Genomic DNA, 22,618 nt, shown 5'->3' with positions numbered 1-22,618 from the left:
GCTATGGTAATAGACAGAATCTTCCTATGGATGTTCATCATAGTTTGTTTGCTGGGCACAATCGGACTCTTTCTCCCGCCCTGGCTCGCAGGCATGATCTAGAAAACACACTAGTGAGTATATTATATGAACAATAAGGACTTCTAATGTTTAGGCTTCCACAGGAAGAACCAGCATGGGGACTCAACGGCCCTTCTAGCAGGGAACATCAGGCATGAGATCGCGTGCTGAGATTTCCCCTGCATGGGGTCAGATGCATGTTTGACATCAGGAATGTGGCATCAAATACAGTACCTGACATTTGCTTTGGTCAGATATTGAGAGGAAAGCCACAAATTAAAGAAGCTTGTCTATGAAAACGCTTGTATTTTTAATGTATAACCTTAAATAGTATTGTAAAAAAGAAACGTGCCAACTGGAAATTACTACACAGATTTAATTGAGTACACAAATAAAAGCAGTGAGGTTGCGATTTCTCATGTCTTGTTACTCTTCATATCAAAGAGTGCACACTAAAGAGATGAGACAAAGTGGTTTGTGGGTATATATGTGTGTGTCGAGTCTGTCTTGGTACCAACCTCCTGATATAATTTATATGATATCATATAATTAAGAGGGATATTTTAACAAAAATAAAAAAATAAAACAAATTCTGTCATTTACAATACCGTACTTGTGTCTTTAAAGAATGTCTGTCTTCTGTAAAACATGAACAATATATTTTCAGATTTTATTTAATTTTTTTCATACAGTAGAAGTCACCAAAACCAATGTCTTTCAAAACCTCTTTTATGTCCCAAATAATAAAATAGATTTCATACAGGAATGTAATTGCATGAGGGAGACTAAATGATGACAGAATATTCATTTTGGAGGAAGTTTTCCCTTTAATAAAGACTTATATCTTATGTCTCTCTTGTTCTGCGGTGTATTTGGAAGTTTACAGGTGTCAACAACTTTTATTGTTGTTTGCAAGCAAAAAAAAAAAGCATATTTGTGCATTATGTGAATCCCTTACATTGCTTTGGTCGATATAAACACATTTAATAAGATGAGATGTCCAGATGAATGTTATTACCATTTGTACAAGACTTTTCTCAAAAGAAAATCTAGAATCAAAGTAAACAAAAATGCTTTGGGGGCATTCCAGAAAGTAGGTTAAGTATAGTTAATGGATAAGTACATGCATAACCTTAACTTTACGTTCCAAAACTAGGTAGCTTTCAGGTTAAGTAGCTAGTTACTGTATAACAACAAATTCTTTGAACATAATCTTCTGTGGAGCTTATAATATAATATTTTAATTTCAGAGGTATTCAGCACTTAGGTTCACTATTGATGAGGCTCCAGTGATTTGAAAAAAAAAGAACTATTAAAACATAAATCAACGTTTATTTTATTTTACTCAAATGTATTCCCATCACACACAATGTGAATATGCATTCAACATGTTTTTTTTTTTCTACAGGACATTTTTACAATGTATTTTTATTATAAAAATACCAAACATTACAACAAATGCTGAAGGAAACGGCAAGCACAATTTTGTTTTTGTTCATTGAATCTTACATACACCAATTTTTGTATTTTTATTTTTCACAGAATTAGAAATGCTGACTAAATATTAAAAGATAGATGCATTTTTGTAACATATTTCTTTGGGTTAATCAACTAGTTCTGGGTATATGTGACCATAAGTTAACACTGGTTTCTGGAATACCCCTCTGGCTTGCCTGGTTTTCCCAATCATAAATGTTTACATGAAACACTTAACATGATATGACATCAGTACAACAGTTGCCTGAATTTTTTATTGGCTGTTTCATGTACCACTCTAGTGTTGTTTTTGCCCTATTACTGCACTGCAGTCTTATACAGATGAATCAGTCTGTTTTGTACTCAAGCTGTGAGTCAGCATGTCTCAAGCTGCTCTTCTAGTCTGTCGGTGAATTTGGGTCCTCAGGTCTGGGTTTGGCCAAGTTTGAGCGCACTCGGGCCTGGTCTACAGCATCTAACAGGTTCTTGGCATCCATGGCCAAAGTGTGGGCCGCTGCCAGCATCTGTTTCTTGCACTCTTCCTTCAGAGAGGTGATGGCATTCTGCTGGGCCAGACGCATCTTACTGATGAGCTCAGCCAAGTCCTTATTCAACAACTTCTGAGTGCCTTCGATCTGACAGAAACATTTATACTCTTATTAAAATCTCAGTTGGAATGGAGAAGATTAAACTCACTTTTAACAGCACATTTCACTGCATTGCTTTGAACCAAGTATTTAAAGTTTTACAAAAACTCCCAGACATGATATGAAATCAGATTCCAGAAACGGTTTCAAACAGTACAAATACTACCTCTGTTTTACAGGAAACGTGCAGAGTTGGTAGTACATCATCCACGCTGTTGATCAGATTTCTTAACGACAGTCCAACAGCCTGTAGACAAAAACATTAAAATGACTATTAATGGAAATGTTCATCAAAAGCGGCATCAGATTTAAATCAATGCTTTTGTTTTGCCACCTTGACTGGAGAAATGTAATCAGTAGACGGCAGTGTGTTGATGTCGTTTTTCAGCTGCACTACCACTTTCACTACATCCATGACACATTGGTACACACTGTCCTCTGAGCGGTCCAGCTCGGCTGTAGGTGTAGGCTGAAGGCACATGAAACTGAATTATGTTTCCTATCATTGTTCCATGAAAGTAGAGCCAAATATTTGATATGTACACCCTGCATACAATTTATGCATGTTAAACTTGTCCTTACCTGCACTGTAGTTCTGGGTGGTTTTGAAGGAGGTAGACGGAGCTCAGCTTTAAGTGACACAGGATACAGTCAGTATAGCAGGAAAGGTTAATATGACACTAGAATAATGGTTATTTTTTAATAAAATGCGATTAATTCTTTAAAATGTTTTCTAATGATCACCTGTAGAATGCAGAAGACTTACCATAACTAATTGGCGGTTCAGGTGTCTGATAATAAATAAATAAAATAATTATTGGGGTTGTGTATGACCAGTACATTTTACAATTTAAAAAAAAATACATTCGATTTATAAAATGAAAATGTTACTGATGAAATGTATGTAATAAAAATACAAACCTCAATAGTTGTGTCTTCATGAACCTTTGGGTCCTGAGAAAGGACAGCAAGCTTGCAATGTATATTATAACAAATATTAAAGGCATACATAAGAGATTGGTAAATAATCTTTCCTTCTTACCAGAAGCTTCTCCTCCTTCTTTAACCATTTTGTGTCCTCCTCCATCTGTTCTTTCTGCATCATCAAAGTATCCTGCATACGCTCCTTCTCTTCCTGCCACAGCTGCTGAGCATCTTCCTTACTGGTCGGCCTGAAACTAAACTCACCCTCCTACCCCATGCACACACAGAAAATAGATAGCTTCTAATAAAATATTATTAATTATTAAAACAGTAAAAAGACGAATGTGAAAGCCACATATTTTATGATAAAAAAAATGAAATAATGAAAATGCATAAAAAAATACATTAACAGTGAAAGCAGAACATTTGATAACAGGCCTAATTGTACCCCAAGACTGCGGCGACGGGGTGGGGATGTGGTCACGGAGAGGATGTTAGTTGAGTCCACAGGTGACTGGTAATCACACGGGCTGGCCAGGTCTGGTGAACTGGCACATAATGCCTCATTAAGCTGGTGAAAATCAAAGCAGAACATATCCTATTAATACTTAAACATACATACCATATTTTCCGGACTATAAGTCGCACTTTTATTAATAGTTTGGCTGGTCCTGCAACTTATAGTCAGGTGCGACTTATTTATCAAAATTAATTTGACATGAACCAAGAGAAATGAACCAAGAGAAATGAACCAAGAGAAAACATTACCATCTACAGCCACGAGAGGGCGCCCTCTCACTGCTGTAGACGGTAATGTTTTCTCTTGTTTCTAAATAAATGTGACTTATAGTCCAGTGCGACTTATATTTGTTTTTTTCCTCATCATCACGTATTTTTGGACTGATGCGACTTATACTCAGGAGCGACTAAAAGTCCGAAAAATACAGTAATACTTAATGAATAAACATATACCTAAAACATAATGACTTGAATTAATTATTACGTATATTCATATTTATTCAATTCTATTTAGAAAACATATTTATAAATGAATATACAATTAAATATCAGTATTCAAGGATTCTATATTTACAAAAACAATGTAGTGCTTAGTGTCTTGATATTTCAACAAAATGAACATGACCTAACCTGAAGATGTAGCCCGACACCAAGGGTATTTCCGAAGCGGCTAGTATTGACTCTGGAAGGCTGGAGGTGTAAACAAAACACACTGACCGTTAGGCCGAATGTGCTGCTGTAACTGAGTGAAAGAGCAAACAAACAGCATATGAAAGCTGACAGCTACTTTTGGTGGAGGTTCACTAATGGTAAGCTTGGGCTCCAGGATCCGGGTGCTACGGGCTTTGTCTCTCTCTCTCTCCACCTCTAACTCCTTCTCCATTTGGTGGACATCACTGTTAAAAAGAACGTGTTGGTTCAAATTCATCTTTTTGACCAAATAAATAACATTTCAGTCACTTCAGTCCTCTCATGAGTAAAAAAAGATTCAATATTAAAAACATTGATTGCACCACTGTGTTATTTTTACCTCAGGATCATCAAATGACGGTAGGTAATTTTAGGCTTTTTTTATGAATGCACAAGATACAGAGCTATATTATTATAGGGCATGAAGGGAGAAACCTGATGTTGCAGGCTAGCTCGGTGAAGGTGGGTCTCTCGCGGGGGTCGTAGCTCCAGCAGCGGGTCATGAGAGAGTACAGGGCAGGAGGGCACTGCTCAGGTTTGGGCAGCCTGTTGCCCTGTTCCAGCTGGTTAATCACATCACGGTTGTCCAGCCAGTGGAACGGCTGTTTACCACGGCTCATAATCTCCCACACGCACACAGCTGGACGAGAGCAACACGAGAGGATAAAATGGAAGTGAGGGGGAAATCACATGGAAGGTTCGATAGACTTTTGTGCATTTTACAGCTCTGGTGTTTAGGAATATCATAATATCCCATAAAGATAAGTAAATGTTAAAAGGATAGTTCACCCAAAGATGAAAATTGTCATCATGTACTCGCTTTCAGGTCATTTCAAACTTGTTTGCATTTCTTTCTTTTTTTCTGAGGAACACAAAAGATCAAAGAGTTTCCCACTGACTTCCATTTTATTTCTTATAAAATCTATCCCATTCTTCTAAATATCTTTCCACAGAAGAAAGAAAGTCATACGGGTTTGGAATGACATGAGGGTGAATAATAATTCAGTTGCTCTTTTCTGAAAAAAAAAGAAAGGCTAAAGCTTAAGTAACTGTGTTGGGATCATCTGTCCATGGTTTTCTCCTTGCTTCAGTACTGATGGTGCATCTGGAGGAGCAGCACTCTTATGTGAAGCCATCAATCAGAGAAACTGAGTCAAAGCAGCTGAGCTCCAGAAACAGAGGGCTCTCTGTCTGTCTAGTCCTGTTATTTAACCAGTGTTTTAGTGAGGGGCTTCAGAAATAAAGTCTCAAGCCCAGTATTAAGAATAATATTAACTGAAAACAAATATAAATTGCATTACAGAAGCTTTTACAGTTGTGTTATATATCAACAGAATTCTTGCACCAAGAAATTAGATTAAAATGAATTGGCAAATTGTGAAAAGTTGTGATGGAAATTAAAGTCAGTTATTGTAACACAATTTGTATAAATTAAGTTTAATAGTGGCCCTGGAGCACTGAATAATGTTTGTAAGCACAGTACGGTTAAGCATGCCAAAACTGGATATTGGATTCATAAAAATGAATTATGTGCCCTGTGAGAATTTTACGATGACTGATAAAGAGCCATGAAGGCAATTTTAGAAATACTGGTTTCTGAACACCTTTTCTGTGTTATATATATATATATATATATATATATATATATATATATATATATATATATGTGAATATTAATTAATCAAACAAGCGAGTGTCCGGCTAAATGAATGTAACAGTGTCATTGTTTGGTACAATAGACATGTCGACATGTCAACTTTCTTCTATTCACTCACCGAACATCCACACATCACTGGCTACAGTGAAGCGTCTGAAGTTAATAGATTCAGGAGCCATCCATTTGATCGGTAAACGAGTCACAGATGCTGCAGACATAATGCAAGGTAATGAGAAATTGCTTGTTAAACGGAATATAAAAAAACCCTACAAAGAATATTTTAGAAGATTTTATAACGTAACAGAGGAGTTAAAATTATTATAGTTGCAACAGAGAATGGAATGATGAAGCATAAAATGATTAAACAATTCATAACTTTAATGAGTTTTAAATCAGCTGAGGTAACCTTTGTAATATTCTTCTTCCTCTATGTATCTGGAAAGGCCAAAGTCACCCAGCTTCACCGACTCAGGTGTGGCAACAAGCACATTTCGTACAGCTATGTCTCTGTCAAGCAGATCACACCAACACACAACAAATGACAAATGAAAATGAAAATAAAAAACAATGAAAATATCCATTCATTAGACCACTAGTGAAAATGATTCTGTTTTGTAGCTTTGTCCATAATAAATCATATTATCAGCATAAGAAAGTGAGTGAAAAGATGGTTCATTTTACATCATAATCTGAAAAAATCATAAAAACGTCATGGTCTCAGACATTCCAAGAATGATTTGTGTTAAAAATTCAAAAACATTACTATACATACACAAACCATTATAACATATGAGATCGGTAAGATTTTATTTATTAACAAATTAATATTTTTAATCTAAATAATTTTTTATGTTACAAAATGTCAATGTAATGCTGTTCTTTAGAACTTTCTGTTCAAAGAATCCTTCAAAAATGTATCAGTGTCTCCACAAATATATTAAGCATCACAACTGCTTTCAACATTATAATAATAAGAAATGTTTCAGGAGCAGCAAATTAGCACATTAGAATGAGTTCTGAAGGATCATGTGATACTGAAGACTGGAGTAATGATGCTGATAATTCAGCTTTGCCATAATTGCATTTGAAAATATATTACAATACAAAACAGTTATTTCAATTGTAATAATATTTCACTATCAAATAAACAGCCTTGGTGTACATGTACTGTACCAATCCCAAACTTTTGAATTGTAGTATACACCAGATAATAAATAATATAAAAAATTGAAGTGCATGTCTCACCTGTGGACCATGTTCATTCCCTGTAGGTAAACAAGAGCTTTGCAGATCTGTAGGCTGAAGAGTACCAGAGTTACGCTGGTCAAACTCGGCTGATTTTTTGTCAAGTACTTCCCCAGCTGTAAAAACAAAACAAGTATTTTTTTTGTATTAGCACAGCAAAAAAAAAAAAAAAAAAATTAACTGACTGCTCAGGCCAGTTATTCTGTACTTGACAAGACGCAGGGTTGTTGATTCATTCAGTACTGAACTTCCTGTGAGTTTGTAAACAGTTTATGACAGTTTTACAGATCCTGTAAATGTTAATAGAGCCATATCTATGGCATTCTCTTAATTGAGTTGGCTATATCAATCACAGCGGTTCTGGCCATTTGAATTACGCTATGGATTGAAAGGGAATTTTATAGATTTAATCTAAAAGTTATGTAAACCCCTCTATCTCATATAATATATTACCACCCTCCCCAAAATAATCACTCATAGTGACAACATTATTGGTCCTGTAAATTTGCAAAATACGTGTTTTGGCATATAATACAAATAAGAGTGATAACATCCAGCATCTGGGCTGTTGTTTACCTCCCCGTGCTGACACAGCTCCATGACAATCCACACAGGGTCTTCCTCAATCACCCCAATCAGTCGCACTATGTGTGGATGGTCCAGGTTCTTCATGATGACTGAATTCAGATAAAAGATCAAAAACAGTTACTCATTATTATATTTGTATATTTTATTGTTTATTTTTGCTACATTTCAAATGTCTAACATACTGTAGATTGTTTCAAAACCGGTGACCCAGATTTTCTTAAAATATAAAAACTCAACATAAAAAAAGGTTTTAAATAAAACTTCCAAATTAATTATGTGAAAACTATTTATTAGTATATTATTGCATCATTTTTATGACTTTCTGCTACTGTGTCATTTCCACAACAGCAAACAATTTTTCAGGTTTTTCAAAAATTAATTCACAGAGACAACAGCAATGGATCTCAATCTTTTGAACCAACTGTCCACAACTATGTTTAATCCCATGACTTTAACCGTTGATTATTTATGAGTGTCATTTATTTGATAAGGATAAAAAATATAAAGTTTTTCTCACAATTTCTAAACACAATAAAATATATTAGCTGCACCTAGAACATCTAAAAAAAATGTATATTCTTTATAAAAATGACCATGGTGTTTTCAGATTTTATTCATTCACTTTTTCAAGTAGCCATCAACCTTTTAAATTTAGGCTTCCTCATATATCATATAATATAATGCTGTGTGAATCTTGATTTTCTGTGCACGTAATTTATAATCAAGCTGTAATTTTGTCAAATTATGCAATCATATTTATTTTGTTTATGTAAAATACACAAAATTGTATCTATAATTTTAGCCTTAGCAGGTGAAAGAAGTCCAAGAATACTGAAAATTTTATTTCCACCACAGAATGTCATTAAACCCAATACGTCATTTCAGATATGCTAGAAAAAAAAAAAGAAAAACTGACAGTTTGGTAAAAAAAAAAAAAAAATGACGATTTCAATCTGGTGATTGATGAGTATACACACATGTTGTATAAACAAATGTAATATGTTGTGATGATTTATAATCTAAAAGTCCACAATTCCAAAAGTGGCCATCGTTAAAGAAACATGGCTTTCAAAGGCTATAAAAACTACCCAGAAGTTTCATTTACATACCAGCTTCACCCATGAACTTCTCTCTGACATCAGGCGCACATTCCTTACAGGTCTTCACCGCAACACTAACCTTCTCCCCATTCTAACCAAGACAATTAAAAATTATCTATTAAAAAATGAAACTAATCATACTGTATTAGCTAAGTCACCAATGATGAGATTTGCTAATGTTATTGGAAGACATCCAACACTATTACGCTAAATTCATAATCCAGATCTGACCTGCAAAAACATTTTAGTTCTCACTAGTACTTCTTGCCTTTTTCTGGTAAACTCCTTCATGAACCTCCCCAAAGAAGCCTTCACCCAGCATACGTTTCAGGATAATATCTTTTCTGGAAAGTCCAACCTTTGCTATTGTGAAACACATGAAGAGCACATCAGTACAAGCAATAATGAATAAGTGCATGATTTACTGAAACTGAACAATTCCCATACACACCAGGTGGTGGCGGCTTTTCATCTGGGATCTCACAGTATATATCAGAGTCTGAAAGATAGATTTGAAGTAATCACATTATCGTGAACTTGTTATCATAATACAGCAAATATCAAGCTGAGTGTCTGGATTGTAACTAAACTAAAGGAGAATCTGATACTTACTGCTGTATCTGAAGCTTTCTGTCTTCTTCCTAACAGCAGGAAAGAGCGAACAACAATAAGGACAGTGAAATAAAGCACAAATCCATTTCACGTTGTGAATTATTCCATAAGAGATCACTTTAGAGTTATAGCAATTAATATTCATTCTGTGTTGTAGTCCTGAGGAGAAGAAAACAGATATAGAGGAATGCTGATGTACTCACCCAGAGGGAATTTCAGGAAGAGAGTTGCGCAACTGTACACCTAAGACAGCGAAGATAAATCTCAGTTTGCAATAAAGAGAAATATGGCAATCCCCAAACCCACATGAATCACAAAAGACATGATTCAAAATGCACAACATTCAGAGGGGAGCTGCCATCAACTCTCAGCATTTCAGTAAAGGTCTAGTCATTTATCTCAGACTTCTTCCAGATGACAAGAATTTAGAAAAGAAATAATGATCAATTCCCTGGAAGTAGTCCGCACAAGCTCCAACTCTTTTAAACGACTCTTTGTAAAATGACTATTGACATTCGCAGACATACATTAATTGAGGCTTACCTTTAGGAGATTTGCTCTTATTTGGACCAACTATCAAAGATGAGTCTGTGTGGTTAAGCAACCGACAGTAGCCATCGATCAGATCAGCCATGTTCTCCGCAATGGCCAAAGAAGCCACACTGATGGAAAGGGGCTAAGGATGGGAAAAAAGGCTTACGGTTAGTTTACCACAAGAGTGTCACTGTGCATATGAGGTTTAACAACCTAATACTGAAGTGAGAACATTCTCACCTGTTTGGCACCGTCAATTTCGATAAGTAATAATGTTCTGCCATCACTCTGTGTGTTATACTTGATACTCCGGATCTGTTTAAATTCAGCAAGGCGAACAGCCTGGGGAGAGTAAACGAGCATGAACTTGAAACAACATTTGGACAATGGCAACTGGCATGAAAATAAGGAATAAAAACTTGATTGGAATTAAGTATGAAGTTGCTCACAGTGGAGTCTGCTTTGGTACGCTGCCGAATGCCTTTGGGACCAATGACTAAATCCACAGCTAAACTCCAACCTTGCTGTGTAGATTAAGAGGGACTTTAGTCAATTCGATTTAGCACATTAAATCTTCCACTTTGAAAAAAAGAAAAAGGAGAACTTACCACTAGCTCACAAGGAAATATTTCCTCGTCAAAGTTGGAGAATTCCCCATAGGTCTCGAAGAACTTGATCATACACTCGTCCTCTTTAAGTAATGCATATTGCTGAAATGTTTGCTGGATGAGCTTCCTGAGTTGTTTGGGCTGTTAAAACCAAAATGTAACAGTTTAGAGGTAAAATTTCAGTATGCTAAGCTCTTATAAGCTGCCACTTGTTTATTGTTTCAGTTTATTTTATCAGGGTCCTGATTTATTGTAGGGTTTATTTCGATTGTTTAGCTGCATATTATCCCATTTTTTTCCCTTTCATTAAAAAAAAAAAAAAAAAAAACTACATATGAACAAATCTAAATTTATACTGAATTTAAATATCTTGGTAAGAGTTTGCAGTTGAAACATCAAACACCAAACACTGAACACAAACAACTTACTGCTTAACTTTTAACTTTGAAAATAGCCTGTTAAAGGAGGAGTTCATTTCCAGAATGAATATTTCCTGATAATTTACTCTCCCAAATGTCATCCAAGATGTTCATGTCTTTCTTTTAGTTTTTTTTTTTTTTTTTGAGAAAAATATTCCAGGAATATAATGGACTTGAATGTAAGCCAATGGGTTGAAGGTCCAAATCGCAGATTCAGTGCAGCTTCAAATTGCTCTACAAGATCCCAGCTGAGGATTAAGGGTCTTATCCAGCAAAATGATCTGTCATTTTATTAAAAAAATAAAAATGTACAGACTTTTTGACCACAAATGCTGATCATTCATTAGCTATGCAATGCACATCCGCTTCTTCACACATTGCGTAATAATGCTGGAAACCTCAAACACGCGGTTAGTTCTTCAGTTCAAAAAGGTTGGATATGGCAAAAACTTGATCTCGTTATCTGCTCCAATTTATAAAAATGTGACCCTTAAGTCTTAAGTCAAAATTTTTCGAAATTGAGATGTATACATCATCTGAAAGCTGACTAAATAAGCTTTCCATTGATGTATGGTTTGTTATACAAATATACAATATTTGCCGGAGATACAACTATTTTAAAATCTGGAATCTGAGGGTGCAAAAAATCTAAATATTGAGAAAAACGCCTTTAAAGTTGTCCAAATGAATTCTTAGCAATGCATATAACTAATCAAAAAAGATATACTTACGGTAGGAAATTTACAAAATATCTTCGTGGAACATGATCTTTAATTAATATCCTAATGATTTTTGGCATAAAAGAAAATCGATAATTTTGACCCATACAAATATACCCCAGCGACTCCAGGGTCACAAACTGTCTGACATCATTGTTTTTTTTTTGTAAATACCATTTGATTTTCTTTGCACTTCGTTTGTAAACACTGGTTTGGTACTTCTGCCTGTGTCACACATGTGTGATAAAGTAACATGAGGTCGAGCTAGTGCAAAATGAGCATTTGTGGTTAAAAATATATATATGTTTGTATCTTCTTAGAAAATTGAAAAAAAAAATTTGCTAGATATAAGACCCTTATTTCTTGGCTGGGATGATGTAGAGCAATTTGGACCTTCAACCTTCAATTGGCCACCACTGAAGACCACTATATGGGGTAAAATACAGGAATGTTTTCCTCAAAAACCTTCATTTCTTTTTTGACTGTACAGTAGAAAGAAAGACATGAACATTTTGGATCACATGGCGTTGAGTAAATTATCAGCACATTTCTCATTCTGGAAGTGCACTTCTCCTTTAATACAATAATGGCACCACAGAAAAGTGGAAAACAACTCTAACCTTCATACTGTCAATAAGTCCCTTAGGAAAGAACAGGTCCAGACCAACATCTTTTCTAAAGAAGAAAGCACCATATTAGCAAACACTTCACCTTTTTAAAATTACTTAAGTACAAATGAAAAATATGAACTTACTCTAGCAGGTCAAAGTTGGACTTTTTCTCTAGACCTTTGGCATTCATGTCTTTATAAAACCTCCTGAAAGACAGAACAAACCAAAAAAACAGTGACGTGAATTATTTAATGATCAAACATTGCTCATTTTAGTCCTGTGAAAACTCTGTTTATAGCATTGGAAATATGTACTCAGTTGCTGGTCATGAAGTCCTGCAGTTACACTGGATAATCAGACAATATCAATAAAAGCAAAAGGACTATGCTTTTTGTTACCTGATCTCCAAACAGCCCAGCTGAAGTGCCATGCCGTCGCTAACTTTGCTAGCATGATGCTGCATGTAGTCACAACGCACCTGCCAGAAGAGTAACAGTATTTACATGAACTGACTTACAAAACATACCACTTACAACCAGGAAGAAAAATCTGTTTGCTTACCTGTTGATAGAAATACAAAAGGAACGTCCTGTCCTCTTTTAACCTCTTCATGAAATCAGTGGGAATGTAGCGAATCCTAAGATCATATCTGAAAATAAACACACACACACACACATTTATTAAAAGGTCAAATAATGGCCATCAAACTGGTGATACGAGTAAAGAGTGGCCACTTCATTCTCCCTCACTTCCATTCGGCCTCGGCGTGATGGCTCTCGTAGCGTTGCTCAACCTCTCCTACAGTCAGGTCTGGATGAAGCCAGTGGAGCTCCTCAGATTTGAGGTGTTTGAGCCTCAGCCCAAAGCATCCTGGGTTTTGCACATTTGGGCCCAAACGCCCACTGATCAGAATAGACTGGATGATTGTCTGATGGATAAGCAAAACACGAATGTTCAGACACGGTATTCCAACATCTGGCATAATATAACTAGAAATACCCTGACTATCAGTTTTTATAGTTATACAGTTTACCATTCAAACATTTGGGGGCAGTAAGATTTTTTACTTTTATTCAGCAAGGACGCATTTAAAATGACAGCAAAGGGCATTAATAATGTTACAAAAGATTCACTTAAATGATGTTCTTTTGAACTCAACACAAAAATATTAAGCGTCATTTCTGTGTTGATAATGTGCTGACACTGATAATAATTTTAAAAAGTTTAATGAGCACCAAATGCATATTAGAATGATTTCTGAAAGACTATGTGACATTGAAGACTGGAGTAATGACATCATAAGAATAAACCTCATTTTAAAATATATAAAAATTGACAAGAGTTCCTTTACATTTTAATAATATTTCACATTATGATATTAATTTTTGAAAATATATGCAGCCTAGATGAACATAAGACACTTCTTTCAAAAACAGCAGTAGTGTATGTATACCTTGATCTGCCATGAGCTGTCACATTTGACCAGTTTGAAGTTTTTGCTGAGATTGTTGCTGCTGCTGAAGCACACTTTGATGATTTTTACAGGAACGCCATCTCCAACAGGACCCAGGTCAGGGCTTTTGATGCCCCCATCCCAGTCCTGGGTGGGTACCTTCCAGGAAAGGGTGCTTGCATCACTCGCCATGTCTTCAAAGATATCCACACACCATTACACAGTCAGCTCATCTGGTAGTAAGGAAACACAAGAACAGGGTTTATAGTTAATTGAAACATGTGTGGCATGTGCTAAGGCATTTTCCATTAATAGCAACATACATAATACTTGTATACACTAAAACGAAAAGCAGTCATTTTAAAAGCAAAAAAATTAATTTATGCATCACAACATTATAATTTATAGCATGAAACTAGATATTCATGTTGAGATTTGTTAAATGTTACTATTTAACAATTATTAGAGTTTTTAAAGATTAACTTTAAGTGAGCGTTAGATGATGGCAGGTCTAAACATAAAAATAAGGTAACTCAGCCTGACATATACTATATCTATATAGGCTATATATAGAATATCAATAGATACAATACATTTAAAAACTCTAAACTCATATAATGTGCATAGCTATTAAGACAACCTAAAACTTTACCAGATTTAAAAAGCCTTCACATACCATTTACCTACTTCAATGCATCCATTAGACCAAAGTTTACACTCTGTTTGCTCAAAGTGGCTGTGTTTCTGTGCTCAAATAATTATATCTCTCACACCCATGTGATTGTATTTACTGGAATGCAAAGCTGATACAGTATTGACTGGTTTGCAGTGTGGTGTCATATTGTTCAGATGCTGTCTGACATAAAATCTAAAGGCACAGCAAGACGCTATGAATGTATGCATGCACGTATGTGAGGGCATGTTTCTGTGAATGTATTCCCTTTTAGGGCCTGTCTTGCTGTGTTGTTTGCCTGAGGCAATGAATTCCTAGAAGTAAGGCTACATGCCTTTTTTTTAACTTACGCAAGCATCTACCTATATCTGTGCACAGACAACTGAAACAGTCTTGTTCAATGTCTGCATATGACAAAACCTTGGTGTTAAATAATTATAATCCCTTAATGTTACTATTTTAAATGTGTCACGAATGCCAGGAATAAATTTTATTTGGTTTTGGTTTTAAGTCTTCTTGTAAGTGACTAATCATTTGATTACACAGGGCTAAAGTTACAGTGTCACACTTGAGTAAAGATGGCTTTGTTTTTGAAGTTTGGTTAGTTAAAAAAAAAAAATCACGTGTAACAACCAGAATGGCTTGACTATTTCTGAAATAGTTAATATAGCACAGAAAACAAGTACAGGTATGTGGGATTTGACCTCTAGAGGCTATAGTTTTTGCAAACTAACATCAGCTCCGAGCTACAGAGCACAAAGAGAATACAGGACCAGCTCAAGGGAAGAGTCCTACATATGAAAAAATATACATTTACCTGGAGGGAGAAAAAAAAGTAATTCAATGTTAGAATCTAAAGCAACAAAGATGCTACAGATTTTTATTAGTTTTATATGTCTTACATTTTGTATTAGACATTTATAAGTAATTAAATTGAATATAGTTCTATGCTTTTTTTGTTTAAAATGCCCTGACTGAGAGCAGGAAGCAAATAAATAAATAAAAACAGATAAACACATATCTGCTCTTGTGTTCTGTTATTCATATATTGTTTTATATGAGTTGATGTTCTTGTTGATTTTCCCTTGGGAATAAAGTACCCATGCACCTATATAATGCTTAGCTTTTAATGATATAATTGCATCCTCCTCACCCAAATCAGGCCAAATAAAGTTTGCCTTGCAGTTATGGTTTATCCCTTATGAAACCAAAATATATTGCAGTATATTGGAAAAAATCATGTAATATATTAGGCATATATTCTTATATATATTTATTTTTTTCCAATATATTGCAATATATTGAAAGCGGCAATCATTTGTATATTTTGCAATATATTATATAATATATGTATCATCAATATATTATTAAATGTATTCAAATATATAAAATATTAGAAAATAAATAGGGAAAATAATATATTTTAAGAAATATATTGGTACCCTAAATATATTTTCCTTTCGTAAGGGATCAAAGGGTGAAACTGACAACTTTTAACCCTTCTAAAGACGAAATAAACACTAAGTTAAGGCAGACCACACTATTAAATCCTGGATAGCAGGTTTCGTGGACAGTGTACTCACACGTTCAATGGAGACAGTGGAATGCGCGTGCACATAACTGTACCTGCGCAGACTTGCCCTCCCAAAAAACATATAGGCTAGCTTTACATGATGTATATAAAAACATGAAAGAGTTTTAATATGCAATTGGCCTATGTCTTTTAAATTATATTATATCCATGTATTACGACGATACATAGGCTACACTGCAAGTTTTATGATTTTAATTTATTAACAATTTGGTGTGACTGTTCTAGTAAAATAAAAGCCAGTGCGATGTTTCTCCCTCCACCATCAACACTGTATTCATTTAAATTGCTCACTAACCTTGTGAAGTTGTCTTTTAGTTTTTTCCCGTTTCCTCAAAGTTCTCCAGTCAAAGTCCAGCTCTCAGACTCAGGTACAGAGAGACTCTGCTAAAGCCACGCCCTTCGGCTTGAGGGCAGTTCCTGGTTTGACTCGAACGGTCACCAAAAACACGCTGTCATAGAGTAATTAATATACACACATTTGATTAGAAACTCCATCTAGTTTGCAAAAGTCTTAACATGTTGTAACAGATATTTCAAGGGAAATGCTCAAACCGTAGTAATAATAAAAAATAAAGTCTACTTCATTTTCCTTAATTTTAAACATTTCTGATATATATATATATATATATATATATATATATATATATATATATATATATATATATATATATATATGTGTATATATATATATGTGTATATATATATATGTGTATATATATATATGTGTATATATATATATATGTATATATATATATATATATATATATATATATATATATATATATATATATATATATATTTGTCTACACTCACCTTCATTTATTCGTTGTTGTTTTTTTAGACACGACTGACATCTAGTGGCCACCTATAGGAACAACTATTTTAGACTGTCCTTCAGTTGTAGGGTGATGCAAAAAGTCAGTAGGCTAATTGGATCTGTCATAAACAATAATTCGGCTACTGTTACTTTATGATGTTTACATTGTTACCTAATCAAATAATCATAATCAGTGATGTGCATTGCAATTTTAAGTGACACATTTGAGTAAGTGAGGGACAGTGAGGTACAATTAATTTATTAGCTTTGATTGAAGTTAAATTAACAGTTATTTCCTCAGTTAGATTCAGATGAATCATTGCTGCTGTTGTTCAGTGTTGTTATTGTTAAGTAAAACTAAAACTACCTTTGCTATTTGAAATACTTTGTTGAAAATATTATGTTGAAAAAAAAAATTCTAAAAATTAAAAATGTTGTCTTGGCAGGTTAGTGAAAAAAATAAATAAGATTAAGTACCAAGAATTCACCAAAGTTAATTAAACTTAAAATGAAAGTTAAAATTAAACAAAATGACATAACACATAAGCACATAATAAAATTAGCAAAAATAAAACAAAAATGAAAGCTAAAAAATGAAAGCTAATTCAAAATATTAATACATAGTTTATAATACTAAAACAGCACTGCCATGGTCCTGCTCTATATTAGCATTATTCTTAGATTAAAGAACGGGTTAAAGCACCGGAACTGTTATGGGTCACATGTTAGTTTAGTACTGTCTAAAGTCTGTGAAGAACACCACAAAAGTTCTGCAACAAATTTGAAATCGTAATTGAACCATAAACTGTCTCCCTCTGTAGATGGCAGTATATTCACAACAACACTGGAAAAACAGCCCTTTATCCTCTGTGATAAAAAAAGAAAGAAAAAAAAAGCTAAATGTAATTCTTTGTGCACTTTCAAAAAAAAGCTAAATGTAATTCTTTGTGCACTTTCAAAAAAATGACAATATGGTTGATTTCCTGGACACAGACATTGCATGGACCTTAAACTTATTTCTGACAGCTTGACGCCTTCAGGATGAACAAAGCATGTGTGAGGGACTCCAGTGCTGTGCGCAGAACGAAGTCACACTGATCAGTCATTAATAATCAGACTGTTTAATTTCCAGAAGAATCACAATGTAGACACTCACATCAAAGAGGTTACTGCTTCAGTCTGGATTCTATATTCCACAAGAACATTATTTTTTTTTGTCCTACACATATAAAATTATATGCTATCATCTGACAGTTTCATTCTTGGATCTTTGATTTGTGTCCGACTATATAATGAATATGAAATTAGTAGAGCTGTTCCTGCATCAGAGGTTGTGCCTGTTCTGTTCTAAGGTAACTCAGCCAAGAAGAATTCCAACTGCTGGACTTTAATGGGACACGTTTAAATGCTCATTATATTGATGGTCACACCTTTTGCTCTTTTTGCTGTCATTCTGTCACCACATTGACAGAAAAGGGTCTAGAAGTCATTTAACTGTGCAAACACTCTCTTTCTCAAGGTGGCACATTGTAAAAAATTATGACATGGATTTACAGTATAAACCTTTAAAATATATTTTTAGTATTATAGTACTTCTACAGTTTACTACAGGCAGCTGCATAGTAACGTCATAGTGAACACACTTTTAGAAAAATAATCTAACAAGTACGGACCAGAGTGTTAATGTTAAAGCATTCTGCATTGTTTTTTACAGGTGTTTTGAATTATGAGTTGCATTGTGTTGTCTTTTAAAGTTAAAGGAAATGTCCGTAAAATTAGCAGATGTCCAGCAGAAAATTACCAATACTATTGGCTTTTTCAATAAAATTTGTGTGTGCGTGTGTGTATTTTGTGCTGCAGGATTGTTGTTGCTGTTGTTTTTGGTATTATATTATATTATAAATTCTTAACCTGAATTGATTGCACTGTAAACTCCTAAATTAATTTTATCGTAAGATATTACTGTTAAATAATGTCAAATCTGGCAGTTTGTTTTTACAGCTTGTTATTTTAGTATTATTTAGATAATTTTATAGTTTTTACTATAGTATTTTGAGAGTTTTTATTGCTAGTATAGTAGTATTTTTAGTAAAATAGAATAGCAATTTCATTGTGTGTCATAATTATATTATTATTATTATTATTATTATTATTTTAAATGTTTCTAAAGTTTTTATTAGTTTTATTTCAGTTTTATTTTATATCAAGTTAAGCTATATGAACTGAACTTAACTAGATAATAAAAAAATGTTGCAACTATAGGTGGATTTAAAAAGTTTAAACATTTTATTTAGAATAATAAAAACTTTTTTAATGGTTTTAGTTCAGTATAATAACCATTTTTGTGATCAAGAACATAAAATGTTGAACAAAGACATATTGACACTTGACACATGACTGTACATTAGATACTGTATGTGTAAAAGTAGTAAATGTACTAATGAGCTCTTCCTTAATGGTTTGTTTAATTTAGTCAAGTAGCTCTTCTCAGAGAATCATGTGGGAGGACATCAGACCTATGGTTCATGACACCCCAGTCACTGCTTTGCTGCTTATCAGAGTGCAGGCCAGCTATTACTGCTGCTTCCCACTGTACAATGAGGGCAAAGTGTGCTGTGCTGGGTCTTTTATGTCATAATTAAATTATTACAGTCACACTGAGCTTGTGAGCAAACCCACATATACTGTACACGTGCAAGTAAATGTCGAGCATCAAAGGAATAATGAGAGCTGTACAATCAAATCTGCCATCTGTGTTGTTATGTGTAAACCTCCCTAAAATATAGATGGTTAATATTCATAATTATGTATAATATTAATTAGATCATATTAGTTCAAATGTTTTTAAGAGGTTATTATTATTATTCTTTTTTAAATTCTTTATGTGATGTACTGAAAACGAGGTCACGTCTATAGAATTTCCAGAAGAAAATCTGAGATGTATGTAAAACCCTATCTTTATCTTTATATGCAAAATAAAATAAAAAGAATTATATATATATATATATATACATATATAATAATAAGACAAGTATATATATATATATATATATATATATATATATATATATATATATATATATATATATATATATATATATATATATATATATATATATATATACAGTCTATTTCGACTTCTATAAAGCTCCTTTCACAATAAAATATATATATATATATATAACATATATATCATATATATATATATGTTTTTCAACAAGTATACATAATATATACTTACCCCAAACCTTGTGTAATAGTTGTGTATCACAGTTTGTTTTCATTATGCAGCACACAATTGATATTATTTGATATTAAAAATTAATGTTTTTTGAGCACCTAATCAGCATATTGGAATGATTTCTAAGGGATCATTTGACACTGAAGACTGAAGTAATGACTGTTGAAAATTTAGCTTTGACTTCACATGGATAAATTAGATTTTGAAATATATGAATCAAACAGGAAACAGTTATTTGTTGTACTATTTCATATTATTACTAATTTTACTGTTTTTTAACAAATAATTGTTTGGTCATGGGGAGAATTCTATTAACATATTTAAATATTATTCCTGGGATTTTGTAGGTCAATGGATGAATGCATTTATTAACAAGTATGTGGCAACTCTTCCAGTATCTTCCAGTATGAGTGCTTCTGGGTTTCTGGAATTTCAGCACATGTTCACCATTACACCACCCACAAACAAAACAGAAAAACTCTGCTCAACAGTTTCTTCTATTTGCCATAAGTGTGGAGGCAAAACCAGTCATGGTAAAAAGAGGTGTTGACAGGTAGCCATAATTAATGATGCCTATGGACACACAGTTCACACTTAAATAGGATAGTTTATAGCGCAGGTATCCAAGCTCACTCAACAACTCCAACATCTGAGAAGCCCCGCTGCGCCACCCCCACATCCAGTTCTACCAGTTTCCCCCGAGCCGCCTCATCAACACGAGCCCTGTTTACCCACACCAGAGGGATACTCAGGTGAGCCCGAGTATTGCAGAGCATTCCTTACCCGTTGCTCAATGTATTTCTCATTGCAGCCACAGACGTTTCGTCAAGAGCAAACCAAGGTGGTGTTTGTCCTCACTCTTCTGTCGAGCAAGCCGGCACTTTGTGGAACAGCGGTGTGGGGAAATCAGGATTCATGCCGCACCCTGTTCCAGGTACTCTCAGAGGAGATGAGGAGGGTTTTCGATCGTGCGGTGGCAGGTAGGGAGGCGGCCAGACTACTTGCCGATCACCGCCAGTGGGAGCACTTGGTTTCGGAGTACTCCATCCAGTGTCTGAGTACTCCATCCAGATGCTCGCTTGAGTCGTATGGGCCGATTTCAAGAGAGACATCAGTTTTGCAGACCAGAGGAGTCTCACACGGACAGAGAGGACAAGGTCAGTCCCGTCTCCGATCGCCTGCCCGGTAAAAGATCAGGCCCGGTAGTAACTATAAGGCTATGATTTGGTGAGATCTCCACCGTGGGCAACCCACACGCATGACACAAAGGCACTACTGGACTCTGGGGCAGAAAGTAACTTTTTGGATTTTAGACTGGCACAACTCCACATCCCCATACTTCCCCTCACTCTAGATACCCATTAATGCTTTAAATGGACAGCAACTTACATTTCTCATGTTACCGGACCCGTAACCCTCATTACTTCTGGCAACCACTCCGTAAGCCTTACCACTCCTCCACCCCTCCTCATGGACTTACCACTGGCACCCGTAGTTCTTGGTCACCCCTGGCTCACTCTGCACAATCCCAGTCTTGTCTTGTGTCTGCTTGTTCATCTGTGCCTGTTTCTGTGTTCCAGGAGAAGGCAGTGAATTGGTCTAACGTGCCCGAAGAGTAACAGGACCTGTTTGGCGAGATTAAATGTGCACGACAACATTATTAAGCAAAAATACATAGTACATTATTTTTTTCCTCCAGTACCGAAAGCAGAACCGATACCGTCAGATCTTACTGATACTACGGTCTTTCATAATTTAGCCCCGGGGCCAGTTTAATACCGGGTTTCGGTACCCATCCCTACTTGAGACACACACAGACACATACACAGGGGACTGGAAACACACTGATGTGTATCAGCTTAGAATGCCCCTCCCTCCAAAACAAAAGGGCCCACGTGTGTGAATGTCTATAGGTGCAATTCACCAAAGTTTACCTTATATTGTGAGAGCATGTGACTTTTTTCACTGTTTCTTTTCTAACACATGTTAACTAACAATCTGTTTCTGTGTTGTTGTTCATAAATGTTGACAGAATTGTATTATTAATTGAGATTATTCCAACAGGATGCTATAAACATTAAAAAAAAAAATTATATTGTGTAATATTATACTTAATTAGTTGCACAGTTCTTTAACAAATTCCAAAAGAAATTACTTCACTGTTTAAGCAATAGAATGTTATCTTACTCGTTTTTTTTTTTTTTTTAAGAACATTGTAATTTAAATCAATACACAGGGCTGCTTGTTAAAACTGACCCTTTGCAAAGAGCTTAATTGACAGACAATATGACCAATCATAATGCCATCATAATTTGCCATTTTGTCTGATGACAAACAAAACAGACCGATTTGGTGGACTTAAACTTGAAAATTGTGCTTGTTGACATCTTTCTGTGGTTGGGTAAAATGTGTTCTGATGTTTATTTTGTGC

The 22,618-nt window shown here is 34.7% G+C and overlaps 1 protein-coding gene across 1 annotated transcript; it reads right to left on the bottom strand.

The window, feature by feature from the left end:
- Window positions 1–1,372: 1,372 nt before the first annotated feature.
- On the bottom strand, window positions 1,373–16,538 carry LOC113121041 (protein-tyrosine kinase 2-beta-like). The gene is made up of 31 exons (XM_026291256.1): window positions 16,425–16,538; window positions 13,863–14,095; window positions 13,159–13,337; window positions 12,971–13,058; window positions 12,808–12,887; window positions 12,553–12,615; window positions 12,419–12,473; window positions 10,661–10,801; window positions 10,502–10,576; window positions 10,293–10,394; window positions 10,062–10,194; window positions 9,722–9,761; window positions 9,519–9,547; window positions 9,358–9,405; window positions 9,175–9,269; window positions 8,916–8,997; window positions 7,795–7,895; window positions 7,219–7,334; window positions 6,380–6,480; window positions 6,092–6,181; window positions 4,752–4,956; window positions 4,414–4,522; window positions 4,257–4,316; window positions 3,556–3,678; window positions 3,226–3,375; window positions 3,105–3,137; window positions 2,950–2,974; window positions 2,766–2,812; window positions 2,518–2,652; window positions 2,350–2,430; window positions 1,373–2,171 (listed from the first exon to the last, which is right to left on the bottom strand). Exons 2-31 carry the CDS (start codon window positions 14,052–14,054, stop codon window positions 1,935–1,937), a joined length of 3,015 nt encoding a protein of 1,004 aa, XP_026147041.1. The 5' UTR covers window positions 14,055–14,095; window positions 16,425–16,538; the 3' UTR covers window positions 1,373–1,934.
- Window positions 16,539–22,618: the final 6,080 nt, after the last annotated feature.

This window comes from Carassius auratus, chromosome 20 (genome assembly GCF_003368295.1).
Source record: "Carassius auratus strain Wakin chromosome 20, ASM336829v1, whole genome shotgun sequence".
Classification (NCBI taxonomy): Eukaryota; Metazoa; Chordata; class Actinopteri; order Cypriniformes; family Cyprinidae; genus Carassius; species Carassius auratus.
This window is presented reverse-complemented; position numbering and strand designations above follow the sequence as displayed.